General features: G+C 33.7%; 1 protein-coding gene across 2 annotated transcripts in view; it reads left to right on the top strand.

Annotated features, from left to right (window-relative positions):
* The window catches only part of NUP58 (nucleoporin 58), a 41,454-nt gene extending 24,971 nt beyond the window's left edge, over window positions 1-16,483 (top strand). For both annotated transcript variants that reach the window (XM_021678186.2, XM_044913217.1), the window contains 6 exons: window positions 1,029-1,147; window positions 1,574-1,656; window positions 5,480-5,681; window positions 11,097-11,195; window positions 12,807-12,902; window positions 14,232-16,483. In XM_021678186.2, the coding sequence (XP_021533861.1) occupies window positions 1,029-1,147; window positions 1,574-1,656; window positions 5,480-5,681; window positions 11,097-11,195; window positions 12,807-12,902; window positions 14,232-14,401 (769 nt within the window). In that variant the 3' untranslated portion in view covers window positions 14,402-16,483. The remainder of the gene's footprint in view (window positions 1-1,028; window positions 1,148-1,573; window positions 1,657-5,479; window positions 5,682-11,096; window positions 11,196-12,806; window positions 12,903-14,231) is intronic.
* Window positions 16,484-17,214: the final 731 nt, after the last annotated feature.

Raw genomic sequence — 17,214 nt, 5'->3', positions numbered from 1 at the left:
ATCCACGTCGTTGCAAATGGCAAGATCTCATTCCTTTTGATGGCTGCATAATATTCCATTGTATATATATACCACCTCTTCTTTATCCATTCATCTGTCGATGGACATCTTGGCTCTTTCCACAGTTTGGCTATTGTGGACATTGCTGCTATAAACATCGGGGTGCACATACCCTTTCGGATCCCTACTTTTGTATCTTTGGGGTAAATACCCAGTAGTGCAATTGCTGGTTTGTATGGTAGCTCTATTTTCAACTTTTTGAGGAACCTCCATACAGTTTTCCAGAGTGGCTGCACCAGCTTGGATTCCCACCAACAGTGTAGGAGGGTTCCCCTTTCTCCGCATCCCCAACGCTATAGTGTTTTTAGATTATAAATATAAGAACCCTAAGTACTTGCTTGTAAAACCTGACTGACGATTGCACTTTAAAAAAAAAACAAAAACTTTTTACATTGAACTTATTTTAGACCTTAAGAAAATTTGAAAAATGGTAGTACAAAGAATTTCCTTATATCCCTTACCCTGCTTCCCTTAACGTTAACCACCAAGAATAGGAAATTAACATAGGTGCGATATTATTAACCAAGCTACAGAACTTACTTGAATTTTATTGACTTTGCCACTAAAGTGCTTTTTATTTTCCAGGATCCGATCTGTTTTGTACTAGTGTACTTTTCTGATTCCAGGATCCTATTCACTTTGCATTTAGTTATTTCTCCTTACTCTCTCCCATTCAGTCTTTATTTGTCTTTCATGACCCTGATTCTTTTAAAGAGTATAAAGCTGTTTTGTAGATTATCCCTTAATTGGGATTTTTCATGATTAGAGTAAGGATGTGCATCTATTTTTGATACCTTGATAACTTATTTAGTTTTTCTTTCAATAATATCTGTGCTATGTCATTAGGTCGTCAGACTAAGTCAAGGCCTACTTAAATGGGGACATATATTTATTTATTTGGTATTTTGAGTGTAAGGAAAATAATATTTTTAAAACTTTGATCTGACTTTGTAAATGTTTTTGTGTAGCTACTTCAGAATCTTGGTTCAGCAGTTTGAGGTACAGCTTCAGCAGTACAGACAGCAGATCGAAGAACTAGAAAACCATCTTGCCACTCAAGCAAATAACTCACATATAACCCCTCAAGGTAACATGCTTTCTGTGGTGATTTTTTTTTTTTTGATAGCACTATTTTTTGGTGAGAAAGGTTAAGGTGTCATTACATAATAGATATTCTGAATAACTACTAGTAGTTGTCTTAAGCTGCTATAAGAAAATTTCCTTAAGGCCTTGATTAGATCTTTATTCTCTGTAAGTAGAAAGTGCTTTATTATGAATTCTTACTATGCTAACCAGGACAGTAGTCTCAGGGCTTCCTCCCTTCCCCCGATGACTAATGCAGACACCCTGCTCTCAGTGTGCTCACTGTGCTGTCTTCTCATTATTCGTGCAACTATTCATGTAGTTTTTTCCTCCTATGCTTTAAACTGTACCAAAAATTGGACTCAAGTAATAGAGAAATGCTAATTGTGTTACATAGATATTTGTGTGATAATATAATTTTCTTTTATAGATTTGTCAATGGCTATGCAGAAAATTTATCAAACATTTGTAGCTTTAGCTGCACAACTTCAGTCTATTCATGAAAATGTAAAGGTAAGTTTTCATTACCAGTTCACATATCTGTATATCTAGACCCAAGTGATCTATTTTTTTTTCCCAAAAAGATGCAAGTATTCTATGCAATCAGCTGTTTTAACTTTTTTCAGTAGTATATTGTAAACAACTTTCTGCATTAATATGTATATTTCTTCAGCATCATGTTTAGTAGTTATATAGGATTTCATTGTATATACATGCATAGTTTCCTTAACCAGGCCTCTTTTGTTGGACATTTAGGTTGTTTCCATCTCTACCACTATAAGCAGTACTACAGAAAATAAACATTCTTAGTAGCAAAATCATTTTGCACTGCTTTAATTTTACGTATGTTTTAAATACTTATTGGTCATCAAATGCTTACATTTTTCCCTTCTAAATACAGGGAGCTATTTGTGTTTATTAAATAATATAAAATAATTTGTCACTGAATATTTTGTATCTTGTGTAATGTTAGTTTTTAAAATTTAAGTGAAATGTTAAATGTAAGTATACTTTTTCCAGCCACTTAGGCAAATATAATTAAATTCTTTTTTGGAGTTATATAGTCAGAAAAACCTTTAAAATTCAAGGTATCCAAACCTGAGTCTAAATTAGTAACTGCATAGAATACAGTTTGAGATTGCCATTATTTTCATTTTTATTTTAATCTGGTGCATAGTAATAGATTTTTTAAAAAGTTAACCATTTAAATTATACCATGTTTGAAATGAGCATACTTTGGACCTTTGCTTTAATATATTTAAAATTCCAAACCAAATTTTTTAGATAATTTAGTTTTTTTTTTTTTTTTTTTTGGAGATAACATTTGTAACTTTAATATGACAATTTTATGTAATGAGAAAAACCATGGATTTTGACTTCTTGTTTACTGGGCACAGTTCTATAATTCCAACATTCCATCCTTGAGACCTTTGCCTTGAATTAAGTTGATGAGAGGGCTAGAAACAGTACACATCAGTACATTGTTCATAAAACTATGCAATAGTTGGGGTTTATATTCTCCTCCTGCTTTCCCCCATTCTGGCGCCCCGCCATAGTTTGGAACCCCCCTCGTCTTGTCCTCTACTTCAGCTCCCACATCTGTCCCCATTCTCTCCAGGGTCTCCTTCCCTTCCCTGCAACTTTCCTTCCCTGCAATTTTGCACGCTATCTCTATCCCAGTGATTTGGTTTCAGCCTGTAAAACTGTGTCTTTGCCATTATGCAATGAAATCAGAGAGCCTCTGCTTCACGGTTGGGTGCGGGATCAGGACACTCCTCTGAGTCTTTGTCCAGTCTCATATGATCCAGCAATTCCACTTCTGGTATATACCCAGGAGAGTTGAAAGCAGGGTCTCAAGGAGATATTTGTACAGCCATGTTAATAGCAGCATTATTCACAGTAGCTTGTGGTTTATATAGCAATATTCCTCATCCATGTCTGATGTCAGATAGTTTGCATGCCAGTCACAGTTAAATCTAATTTGCTGTGATCCTGGTAAATGGGAGGTAATCAACAAGTCCTCAACTCCAGCTCAGAAGCAGCACAGAAGACATTTCTGCAGCGTCCCACGAGGAAACGAAAACTAAACAGCAACTTCTTCCACCCACGTGAAAGATGGCGCTTAGATAATTTAGTTTTAAAGAAGGAATTTTTTTCGAATTTTCTTGAAATTTATAGGTCTGTAATAAATATTACTTTAGTTTTTTTTTTTTTTTTTTTTTTTAAGATTTTATTTATTTATTTGAGAGATAGAGAGAAACAGCATGAGAGGGGATAGGGTCAGAGGGAGAAGCAGGCTCCCCGCTGAGCCGGGAGCCCGATGTGGGACTCGATCCCAGGACTCCGGGATCATGACCTGAGCCGAAGGCAGTCGCTTAACCAACTGAGCCACCCAGGCGTCCATTACTTCAGTTTTTTAAAGGGCTAAAGATGATTCCCTGTTGATATTTTGAGGTCTGTGTTGTACAGATTTTTTTTTTTTCTTAATTTTTATTGTGAAAGTTTTCAGATATACACACACAGAAAGTAGGGCACTATTGTAATGAATGCCCAGCTCCTCACCACTCAGCTTCAATCATTATCAAGATTCTGCTGGTCTTGCTTTATCAATTTTCCACACAGAGATGCTTTTTCCCCCTGGAATATTTTAAAGCAAATTCCAGACATGTCATTTGTAAGCATACATGCTTTTTCAATGGCAGTTTCTCCTCTCTGGTTTGAAGACTACCCTTTTCAGTAACATGACCATAAAACAGTGAGACAGATTCACACAAAATCACCTCTGATCATGTTGGATAAACTTGACATGACAATTTGACCTGCTCTTTTTTTTGTAATGCACATTCCTAAGAACCAAAGGATGTTCTGTGAGCAGATGTGCTGTGTTGCCATTTATTTTGAGCTGTTTTTAGTGAGCAAACTATAGTTTCGAGATTTACTTACTTATAGAAATCTCACAAGAGGTGGGGTTTTTTTTAATTTTTGTTTCTTGTGTATTGTTTTTCATGAGATAATCTGCTGAAACAGGCTTAAACTACCTGAGCCAGCCAGTCTTCATGGACATTAACAAAATTGGACATTGTATCAGTAATTATATAAATCATGGCTGAGGTCAGTTTTTTTTGTTTTTTTTTTTCCTTTCCTTAAACCAATTGTCTTTCAAGTCTCTAAGGCAGGTCATTATTTTCTAGTACCTGAAGTAGAACTAAAATTTATGGGCCGTCGATGCCAAACATTGCATGGGTATGTGCATATAATTGCACAGTTGCACAGAGAAAAGGGAGGATGGATTAGGGGGAGATCAATTTTAATAAAATTCATTCTTCTGATATCACATACCCTACTTCTGACTGGATTTCCCGCAGTTTTCAGTTTTTGGCAGGCCTGCTTCAATACATTGTAGAGGTAGGAAAGTTTGGAACTGGAACATCAAATACTGATGTCCACACATAAGAGGATGATAACTTTTAAATACTGTAAATAATAGATTTCTAAATGCTCTACGTGTTAAGACCAAAAAGGCTAGTCCTTACTAATTTCTGCTGAGAATGGTAGGAAATCTGAAAATTCTGCATCTCTTCAAAAAGTTGTTTGAAACTGATCCAAATTAGATTAAGCCTTTAATGAAAGTATTTAGTAATTCTGATGTGAAGTAGAATCGCTCCCGTTAATGGCCTTAATCAGGGCAGATGTTGCACTGCTTGAACCAGTCCACTTTATGACCTTGGTAATTTTCCTTTCTTAATCTGAAATTATAAGCTCACTATCCCCACCCCCCCGGTGTGGTGACACAAGCTCAACATGAGTCATTCTCACTGTAAAATAGTCAAATAATATTGATAAAGTAAAAGTTCTCTTTATACCCTCCAAACTCTCTCTGCTAAGGTAACCTCTTATTTTAACCCGTGTCACCCAGGCCTTTTAAAGAAGGCATTTACTAGTTTTTAGCCTTTTGAATATAAAAGTTATCAAAAGGTTGGGTATTGGAGGGGGAAATGTGAAAAACTGGAATATTGAAAATGGAATTTTAGATATTACTTTGCTTGTTTAAAAGCTTTGCTAACTCGTTTTAAAGAGGGCATCATGGAGCCAGAATATTTTAGGCAGTTTATTGTAAAGACATGACAAAAATAGGGAAGAAAATACTTAAGAGAGTAACAGAGCTTGCATGCATCACTTCCCACACCATGCCTCCCTTTGATTTGCACTTTAGGGCAAATGTGTAATATCGGCAGTGTCTTTCCTCTGTCTGCTTACTTATTTCCTAGTTAGATTATTCATATATTTCCAAAGTCAACAAAGAACTTATTAACTGTCTCTTTTTTCTTTTGTTTAGGTGCTAAAAGAACAGTACCTTGGCTATAGGAAAATGTTCTTGGGAGATGCTGTAGATGTGTTTGAAGCCAGGCGAGCAGAAGCCAAGAAGTGGCAGAATGCACCCAGAGTTACTACTGGACCCACCCCTTTCAGCAGCATGCCAAATGCAGCAGCCGTTGCCATGGCTGCAACACTTACACAGCAGCAACAGCCTGCTACAGGTCTGAATGCATTCAAGTTATAGCTTCTTACTGTTCAAATGCAGAACATTGATGTGCATTTTTCTAAGTCTTCCTTTTGTGTTAGCACTGAAGAAATTTCTATGAGTAGCTGTTCCAATACAATCTAAAAATTGTGATGGACACAATTATAAACATACCTGATAAAAAAATGCAGGGTAGTCTTAGCAATAATTATACATCAATTGGATATTGAATATTGTGAATTACTTAATGTTATTTGCTGTATTGCTATAAATGCCCTTTAGAACATGGTGTTTCACTACCGAATTACATTTAAGAATATTAGATTCTAAAATCGTGATTGTATCATTTATTGTTTTAAAGTCAGAGATAATCCAGCCACACATTGCATTTTTCATATATGATACTGATAGATGGTGCATTCTCGTTTCCTCATACATAGTGATTACAGAGTTACCCACATTTAGGATGAAGTACATTGTTATGACTGAAGGTGTGTTGAAGATCACTTGGTTGTTTTTATGCATAATGACTGGAAACAGAGTACAGGTCCTCTTAACCAAATTTGGAAGAAAGTACATGCTAGAATTATTTGTACCTTTTCAGAATGAACAGAACAGTAGCAAGAGCAGGAAAAAGATGTTTTGAGATGTTCTGGATTGCACATTAAGAAGTATGAACTGGGAAGCTGGGCAGATGATGAAAATAATTGGTGAGATACTGGAAAGCAGATAATTTTAGTCCTTGGTTTAATTCCACTTCTAACAAGAGAAACATTTTTGTAGTCTAGTTCTGCAATGTGGAGTTTGGTCCTGTGTCTTTTGGAAATATTGTCTTTACTTCTGCAGTCTCTTTTTTTGTCAGGCTTGAAGTATGACATAGAAAATGTCTTAATGGATATTGATTTTTTACTTTACTCATTCATACATTTTTGAGTAATGCTTATTCCTATAGCATGTGTCTTTCTGAGAGTTCCATATAGTCCAGTAGTAAATTATAGTACAAAAAGAGTAAAACACAGGCATATCTAGATTGCATTCAGGCTGCCTCTACTAGGAAAGCATTCTCTGGTTTTCAGTACTGGCAGTTTAAAAATTATTCTTCACATTTGGAGATGACAGAATTGACTTCCATCAGTGAATGGCTGATGATTGGTTTATGTCAAATCGTCCACATTCCATGGCTGGACCCGTGTGAATAGTGGCTCACAGTGGCACTCTGTAGTAGTTCTCTAGCTGGCTGGAGTGTAGAATTCCATTCTCAAGTTATGGAGGGAAAAAAGTCATTATGTGGCTGATTCCTATCAAGTCAGTGTAGGAATCAGTCCCATAATTAGTGATTATCAGTTCTGATTATTTAACCAGCTAATCAAACCAACATAATACCAGTTTACTTTTTAGAGCCAATATTAATCTTACAATAGATCAGATAAGCATGGGTTTTGGTTAAGTATTCTTTAAAATATAAAGGATTTCCATTTTAATAAATACAACTTGAGAAAGGTCAGTTACTTAAAATGCCATGGTATAAATGAATTATGTTCTGTGGTATACAACTAAATTTGAAGCAAAACCACTTGTCAGCATTGTTGTTTTCAGTTCTCTTATGTAGACAGTCTTGAGAGGTCATGCATTTTGGGCTCATGGACATACGAAGATATAAGTTCGTTCTGTACATATGAGTGCCTACTATGTGCTAGGCTCCGAGGATACAAAGGTAAACAATATGAGTTGAGTATGGTGTTTGCTCTCCATCGTGGTGGAGAATGTTAGCTTGATTTACAGTAATCATCTTGAGGAGCCTTTGCTCATTTAATTTTATTGTGACTTTTGCCACGCTTCAGGGAAACTTGACTGCTTTCTGTGTTCCCTGCAGTTCTGAAACCTACGTAAGGGCTTCCTCATCGGCTGGCAGGATTGTAATTTATCAACCTTAAACAGTCTTACATTGTTTTCGTTTTGAGTTGTGTGGATTTTTAGAACTGAGAAGCTAAACAATAGTAGTAACAGTTTTGCATTATGTCTTCTCTTTTTCCTTTTGTTTCTTTGAAGGCCTCCCCAGCTCCATAGTGCGTTCCTTTATGCATCTTAGAATGTTAGTTATTCCAGTCATGTCACCACTTCAGGGAGATGGATGAGGTCTCTTAGATGTGTACTGCTTTCATGAGTTACAGCCTGTTGAGAAATTCTTGCATTGTGCTTTGTACTCAGTGACTTATTCTTTGTGTCTCGTGACTTTGAGGACATCTTTTTTTTTTTTTTAAGTGCCAATAACAAATTTTAAAGACCATCTAGATTCAGTTAGGTAAAGCTGGTGTGCTGTTTTTATACATCACTGTTGATCTGTGCAAGATCTGAGTTGTCAGGGGTTTTGCTTTTGGTTGCATATGAGTTCTTGACTTCATTAATGTAAAAAGTGCAGATAGCTTCTTAGGCTTCTTTCTACCTTCTGAGGGTGGTTTCTGCGTAGTCTTTCTTGGAGGTGGAGGTATGGATTTAAGTGACTTCTTAACTTTTCTTTGGTGTTTTTTAATGAAAAAATATAATAGAGATTAGGCCTGCATGATTTATGGTTATTGCTTCTGAAGACAAGAGAATTGATGAAAAACCAGCAGGCTAATTATGTATGAAATAAGCATCAATACATGGATAAATGACATATTAGTAGATCTTGAGTACACTTGTCCATCAGTGCTTTTGAAGCCTCTTAAAAAGCTTAAGACATTTACATTAGGATTATCAGTATAATTTTAACTTAGGATAGATTGTTTTAAGCTAATGTATTGGGATTAAGTTTTGCTGTTGTGTTTTGACACTTTTAAAAGTTCTTGATGTTTACATAATAAGACTATTCTCATGTGACTTAGCTGCTATTTTTAAGGAGAGCTGAGACATTTTGTTAGGAATTCCTAATTTCTAGCTTTTAGTGTAGGTTTGGACATTTAAGATGTAGTGTTAAATAGGAAACTTTAAGTATTTCATTTTAGTTTCTTGTAGTTTTGTGGTTTTGTTGTATTTAACAACCAAAGGAACATTCCCCATTAAATCAGTAAGTAAAATTTTTCAAATTGGGGAAAAGGCATTTTTTTGTTTCTAAGAAAAATTATTTTTAAAATATGACTTAGGAATAATCATACTAATTACATTAGGTATTTTGAGTATTATTGAAAATTATTAAAAATTTTTTAGCACTTTAGTCCTTTTCCTGTGAATGCAGTTTTACTTTTAAGAAAGTAGAATTTATTCTGGAAAATATGAATTACAGTGCTAAACTTGATTTTGTTGTGTGTGAATATATTATATGGTAACTTTTGTAAAATGTTACTCTACATGAAGATTTCACTTTGGGCAATTATTGGGATATATTACTACTAACTTGGTTTTATTTATGGAACTAAGCCTCTCATTGAATGACTATTCAGATTTTGAAACAGATTTCTTGAATTGTTTACGTGACTTTTGCCTGAAGGATTTAGATTCTGCTTTCTAATAGTGAAACTAATTTATATGGTGGCCAGAGTGTAATATATGCTAATACTTTGGCATGGGAGATATTTATCATGAGTTTTTAATATTAAAAAATGTTATACATTTGCCTACTAGTTTTATAAATGATGTTGCCTTCAGAATTTGTGTGAAGGTACAAAACTCAAAGTATCATGTACCTGTTGTGCAATGGAAAGTCTTGTCATGTCAGAGTTCTTGATTACCTATATCCTGAATATTGATGATTAGGGTTACTCTTAAAAACAGACCCACACACAACAAAAAGCATGTTATTTGAGTAACTCTTAACGACTTGTAGGGTTGAGGGCTGTGGTGTGCATTATTCTTTAGGGTCTTCCACCAGCAGTGCCTCCTATCAACATGTGACACTTAGGTCTCTCAGTGTTCAAGAAACTGGACGTGTGTTTTCTACGTGTTATTTTTGTTAGAAATAAGAGAGTAATATGCTTAGTTTCTTTTTCCTATAGTAACATTTTACAAAAGAGCTGCTAGGCAGGTATTTTATTCTCAAATTGATCTCAAACTGGATGTAAAAATTTAAATCCTTTTTTAATTTATTTTTTAATAATAGTATAAGAAGTCTGGCTGCTATTAGTTCTTATTCTTTATTTTCTGGGTAGAAGCTATTTGAAAAGTCCAGTTTCTGTCCCAGTGTAGCAAAATGCAGCTTCCTCTTTTTTTTTTTAATGCTTTATAATTTTACACTACCTTTTGAATATACAAACCTCATTCTTCATTGAACAACTTGAAGGCTTTGATTTTTTTGAAAAGTTTAAATTTCAAACTGTATATTACTTTGGCAGTTCCCTCAACTTTGAGATGCACTGATCACTGTGCTTGAAAAAGACAAGACTGAAGATTGTACTATGAAATTTATTGAATAATTTTCATAAATTATTTATCAAATGAGAGATTTTTAGATTTTTGTATTCTGCTTAGTTAAAGAAAAAAAAAGTAGTTAAAAAGAGAGGCTAGTAAGTTTGATGCTATTCTTGCCAAACAAACTCAGCCAAAATCTTTAAAGTAACAAATGGGAAAAGGATGACTAATTGTTCTGCACCTGAGTACATTTTCCAAAATGTTGGAAAGAAACTTCTGAATTGAAATCTTGAATGTATTGAATCTGTCAAGGTACACAGCGGTGCCTTTGTAAATGTTCATTATCTATCTTATTTAATCAGGTGATAAGTGGTGTAATGTAGCAGAGCTTAATAATAGAACTCAGTTATCACTTTTTGTGAACAAGTTGGAATTGTCATGTTACTGTGTAATTGATTTGCTTTAAAATGAACAATAAATTTAATAAAATAAAACATTGTCTTGTTTTTTATCTATTTATTGTATATATTATTTATATTTCATATAAAAAGTGATGCCTAGTTTTTTGGTACTTACTCTTATGAAGTAACATGATAGTTTTGCCACGTTAGTGTCAGTCTGATCAGTTGAGACTTGACTCTAACGATAAGGAGCTTGTTTTAAAAAGAAAAAAAAATAAAAACCTTTACTGATTACACCAAGTAATTTCATCAGAAAACAAGTGGGGAGATCTAAAACCATTCTAGAAGTAAAACTAAAAGAATTATAATTTACAATACATTAAAGATTTCAAATTACTTAGTAGGGTAAATTAACATTCATCGTTCAGTGTGGTAAGCCTCAATTGTATGGCACAAACAAGTCACTTAAAAACAATTTTGTTTTGGATAGGTAAATCAGTTAGGATAGATAAATCAGGCTGGGGAGACATCCTGAAAATTGAGTTTTAGCAAATAGCATTTGTCAAAATTAATCACTGTTTATTTAAAAAATAATTTCATAAAGAAACTTTAATCTTGAAAGAGTAAGGCAAATTTGTTTTTTTTCCCCCCCCATTTTTTGTTTTGTTTTGTTTTGTTTCTGTTTTTGTTTTGTTTTGTTATACCAGGGCCACAGCCATCTCTGGGAGTTAGTTTTGGAACGCCATTCGGCTCAGGTATTGGCACTGGCTTGCAATCAAGTGGCTTAGGTTCTTCAAACCTTGGAGGTACACTTTCACTTTTCTAATATTGCAATGGACTATTATACATTTGAATTGATAGTAGCCTGTAAAAAATTTCTAAGAAGGTCTGCTGTTTTGGAAGTGAAGTTTCCATCTGACAAAAACAGTTCTCCAAACATAATTAGTGCTTTCTAGTATTAGATTTAGAACTTAAAAAAATCATTTCATCTTTGGTGAATAGTAAGTACAAAAGAGTAGTAAAATTAATTGGTAGGGATTTTCATATTTTCAAAGCAATATGCTAAAATGTGAAATTGAAAATTACTTAGTTTTAATAAATTTAATTAACTTTAAAAAATCAGTAGTCTTAATAACATCGGTTTGGAGTCCAAACTACTTCTGGACATACATCCTACTAATCATTATCTTCTTCTTCTGTAAATGACACTTTAAATGGGGAAATAATTTTTTTATAATTGAACAGCTCGGCTTCTGTCTTTTCCTGAGCATTTTTGGCATATTTGCCTTTATGCATACTTGTATGTGTAGCAATTAATAGTTTTAAAAGTTAATTCTAACTAGTAAGGTAAGTCTTCTATAAGTCGTCATGCTAAATACAAACATATTCACAATTCTCTGGTATGGGTATTTGAAAGTAGAGTGTATTGTAACAATTGTATTGTCATTCATTATATATGAATAAGGTTCCTTTATTTCCACTAAAATACATCATCATAAGAGGGAAGCCAGTGAGCAATCAAGGTTACTTAATATAGTAGTCTCTATTGGAATTAGTAGAATTTTGGCAGACAGCATATGTCCTATGATCTATAATCCAATTTGCTATCATATTTCTTAGCGTTATAGGCCATAATACTGTCAAACAGTATTTTAGATAAGCTGTTGCAGAGTAGCCTAAGAATTTGAATCTTATTTTTAGAGCACTTGACTTTTAAGAGAATGGAAACAGTCTTTACTTAGCAGAATCAACTCTTCAACTTTATATAATGAAAAATATTTCTTTATTTAAATTGTGAATAGTATTATTAAGAGAAAAACCATGAATGCTCCCACTCTAAATTTCTCAATTGCTAACATCGGCTGGTATGTGACAGGAGACTACCATTACTGAGTAGATTTAACGTGATTGACTATGTTGTAATTATGCAAGTTTTCAGTGGTAAAGGTGTGTAAGTGAAAACGTTTTGGTAAAAAGCAGAGTAAAGTTAACCTTATGGTACTTGGCATTTAAATTGTTGTGCATGTCATGCTTATTTATGAATTTAGTCAGTCTTTTTTTTTTTTTTAATGAAATATCCCTAAGTAGCTATGTTTATATCTGTTTGATATCATATTTGAATGGTCACTAACATTTCTAGTCCATTTGGGAGAGAAAATACTAATATGATCTTGTTCTTTATAGCTTTGTTCTTTAAAAATTACTGATGGGTCATAAATTTAGTCTAAATACATAAAAAATGTTTATCTCAGATTTAACCTGATTCTTCCAAAAGCCTTATGCAAAAGAGTAAATCACAGGTTTCTGTAATAGCACTGTATTTATTAGACCTTTGATAATTTTAGGTTTTACTTGTCAGTATCCTTTAACCTATGTTTTACATACCATTGTATATTTCTCTATTACCCTTCCACTAGGATTTGGAACTAGCTCTGGTTTTGGATGCAGCACCACAGGGGCCTCCACATTTGGATTTGGAACAACAAATAAACCCTCAGGAAGTCTTAGTGCAGGTTTGTGTGTTTTTGGCCTGAATTTCAGGCAAATTTAAAGATGCAAATTATTTAATTTAAAAGTATAAGTATTGTTATTTCCAGTATCCAAAAATGATCCCTGATTCAGTTTCTACCCCCTGAATGAAGCATGCAAGCCTAACAAATCATACAGTTTTCTCTATCTCATAAACTAAAAGGTTTGTGAAATATTTCTAACCAGACTTATTAGTTTGATATAATAAGTAATTATGTCCTCTTTTAACTAAGTAGAGAGTCTTTTAAACCCAAAGACTAGTTTCAATTGTTAAACAAGTCTCTTCATTATTATAAAAATAACCCATGATTATAAAGGTTTTAACCCAGTTTTTATCGTTATTTATTTAGGAGAATAATTTTTCTCCCAAAGAGATGTTCTTTAGTTATCAGTCCCTTTGGTTTTAAGAACACCAGGCTTAGACATGATGATTAATTGGATTCTTTGTTCATTTGGAAGGCAGCTATGCTCACCACTATACCACCAACGCGATTCTTTGTTCATTTGAAATAGGTATATAATCTTTTGACTCTTCGAGTAGAAAATTCCAGATTTCTTCTCCATTTCCTCTATGTTCATAAATAATGGCTTGTTTTAACATGCAGTGCTTAGGAATAAATAGCATGTCTGAAATAATGACAATACTTATTAAATTATGTTTAAATTGAGGGAATTTTAAGGAAATTCCATTTAATATTAAGTGGTATTTAAAATCAGCAGTTCCAAAAGAGTAAAATAACAGTAGAATTCAGTGGTTTGAGAATTATAATCTAAATATGGTACTTTTAGTTAAGTAGGCAGTGCTAGTTCTTGATCTTAGTTTTGCAAAGGTTCTTATAAAATCAGAACAATTGGTACTACTCTTTGGTGTGTTCATTGCCCTGAAAATCGTGGGTTAAGGCCTTCTTGGAGGACTTAGGATTACAGGAGTGGGCCCAAAGGTTGTGAAGTCTCTCTTCTACATGTTGATAATATGTTTCTAGAGGGGCTGAGGAGGAAGGCACCATGGAATATTTAATTAACAGGAAAGTATCTGACAACTTGAAGTTTTCTGTAGAGTTCAGTTATTTGTGCTAAGGTTTCTCTTTTGGCCTGGATCACTAAATTTCTGTCTTATTTAAAGGTGCCTCTTAGTTGTTAGCTAAATTATTTTCCTATAAAATTCCATGTTACAAAGTTAGGGTTCTAAGATACTTGTTATTTTTATAGATTATATATTCTTTTAGCTAGAAATTTACCTCTCATCCCCATTTTTTTATATTTGTTTTTGTTATTTAACTTCTGATATGAATATTTTCTTCCCTAAACATAAGGCTTTGGCAGCTCAAGTACATCTGGGTTTAACTTCAGCAATCCTGGCATCACGGCATCAGCTGGTTTGACATTTGGGGTGTCCAATCCTGCCTCTGCAGGTTTTGGAACAGGAGGACAACTCCTTCAGTTGAAGAAACCTCCAGCTGGAAACAAAAGAGGAAAAAGATAAACATATGGGTTGATGTGGTTGAGAGAATTCATAGCAGCATCGTTCATTCTGAGTCTATTTTTCTAAAATCGATGCAGTAATTAAATTGCATCCCAGGAGATTTATAAAGTTTTGATATTTTTCCCTACTCTGGAATCTGAACTTTGTTCTTGTTTGCCATGCTAAACATCTTTTTTCTTGTGAATTTGAAACCCAGTTGTGTATTTTTCATTATTTTGATTGTCAGTGTAAGAAATGTTCTGATTACATCACTGATTAGTAAAACCTATTTAATCTAGTGTCGTAGCAATGTTTTTGTTGATAAGGTTTACATGATGTGAATATATGCACATTTGTTTCTTATACAGATGGTATGAACTCTGAGTCCTATACTAGAATCAGTTTGTTCCTTGATAAAGGCCTTTTGAACTACACTGCAGGGCATCTTGTGAATACATATGTAAATATATACAGAATAATACACACAGTTGTGTGTTCATATAAAATATATATTTACAGACCTACAACTTTTGCCTCAGACTTGTTCCCCTTTTCTAAGGGTATTCTATTTTTCACCTTTTAAGCTTCAAATCCTCAGTGCTTGTAGAATGATGAGCTTAGAGGTACCAGGTCATTGCAGTTATTTGCTTAAAGATTTAGTGAAATGATTACTGGTGTAAATATTTGACCAACTCTGCTTCATTGCCCCCCCAGTCTTTTCCATTTTTGTTTCCACGTTAACCTCTAACAGCTACTCTGAGTGAGGAGTGCTGTAAGAATCATTGAACAGACTTTAACAACTTTTATTATCCCATATACCCTCATATTGCCTGTATGAGATGTTTTCTCATATCTGAGATGAACCTTCAAGAGCATATTTGAACTCCAGACTGGTGTCTGGGGGCAAAGAGCTATTAAGCCAAATTGATTCTATGCAGGTGAAGGATGCACTATTACTTTAGTGGAAACTTTTCTAGCTATTCCAATACAGAGTTCTTTCTTATAGGGCTATTGATATTGACACCAAATGGAGTGGTTTATCAACCTCTTAATGTCTTAAGTAAGTGCTTAATTTGGAATAGAGAAACAATATATTTTAAGAAAAAATGTATTCTTTGTAGCAACTATAAACTATCCCATTTTAACAGTGAACAGAATTCCAGGTAATAGCACATAGGCATGTCAGATTGCATCTGTGTAATATTTGTCTATATTAGTATTAGTGACATAGAGTGGGTGAAAAAGAGGGCCCTTGGAAAGAGAACTGCCTTAGCCATGATTTCAGACAGAAACGATTAGGTAGACCTACTTATCTTTCAAGTATAGTTTTCAAATGGGATGTGAACATGGAATTTCATTGAAAATAGTTTAATTTTTTATATAGAAGGTTTTGTACATAATGTGCATCAAGTGAATATTTTCAGAATCATTTTCACCAAGACACCTTTTTTTCTAAAATAGGTATTGCATATATATATATATATACACACACATATATTTTTAGTATAATGTTAGTTGGGTTTGATTATTAAAGTGTTGTTAAATCTGTTTTATTTATCCGCATATAGCAATGATTGGCTTTTTGGAATTGAAACTTTTGCGCCTTGATGCATTAAAATAAGGAAAATGCTTTGTTTCTGAGCACTGAAGTTGTTTTTATTTTTGCATACTTCTCTAATACTGCAATCCCCAGATCCAGATTTTGGGGAAGGGTAGGAAAATGTGGGATTTTGTGTTTTGAATTACTGTCGGAATTAAATACCCAATTACAGCAAACCTTTTTTTAAAAAAGACGTTGCATTGTGCTGCAAAAATCTGAGTATTTATATTTCTTATTTTTTTCTTTATATATTTTACATTTTAATATGTTGAAGCACTGGAAATTTGTAACAGATCAATTTGTGATAGGAGTTTAAATGTGTTGTCATTGTCCCGTTGTCTTCACTCTGTCCAGAGCCTATCATTATGTAAACAATAAAATTTATTGTGTCAGTTGCTTTGAATCTTTATAGGTGTCAGTAGTTGTTCTTAATATGTAATTTTCTCTTTATTGCTCTTTTATTCCCTTTGGTCAGTTTTTAGTGTTTTCTTTTTACCAGGTTAAATATATTGCTTCTTTAAAAAAATTACAGAGTGAACACAAGATAGTAAGTTCTTTGTCACTTGCTTTTGTCTTCTCAAGATTACAAAAACATAGTTATATAGAAGAATATTGGGTAGAATGTGAAAGTCCCCTTCAACTCCCAGGCCCTAATCCCACTTTCTTCCCCTGAGTATATACTGTTCATAGTTTGGTGTCTATCCTTTTGGACCCCTTTAAAAAATGCTGGTTCCCATGTAACGTGTACAAATGTTCATTTTTTCCTTTTCCCTTTTATTTTCTCTGTCTCGTTTTCTCACATTTTATCATTCTCTCTTAGATCCTTTTTTTTTTCTAACAAACGGGTTAAAAATCTGTATGTGGTATGATTTGCTTTTTTCCCCCTTTAATGATAGATCACCATGTTTTTCCATGTCAGTCCATGTAATTCGCTTTTTATGTACCATCCCATAGCATATTCTCTGTGCTTGGGCAATTCAGTTCTTTCCAGTATTTCAGTTTTACAGAAAAAGCTGCGGTGAATATCTTTGTACGTGGCTCTTTGTGCTTATGTTTAATGTTTCTTTGGGACTGATGCTTGAAGAGGAATTACTGAAAAGGCATACAGATTGTATTTATTAATGCCAGATTGCCTTCCAAAATTGCTGTATAAGTAATACACTAATGCAGCATGTATGAGTACCCATTTCCAAGTATTCTCTGTAACCCTAGATATTATCAATCTTAGTAATAA

Source organism: Neomonachus schauinslandi, chromosome 3 (assembly GCF_002201575.2).
Source record: "Neomonachus schauinslandi chromosome 3, ASM220157v2, whole genome shotgun sequence".
NCBI lineage: Eukaryota > Metazoa > Chordata > Mammalia > Carnivora > Phocidae > Neomonachus > Neomonachus schauinslandi.
Note: the sequence above shows the minus strand (reverse complement) of the source record. Positions and strands in the feature narration are given on the sequence as shown.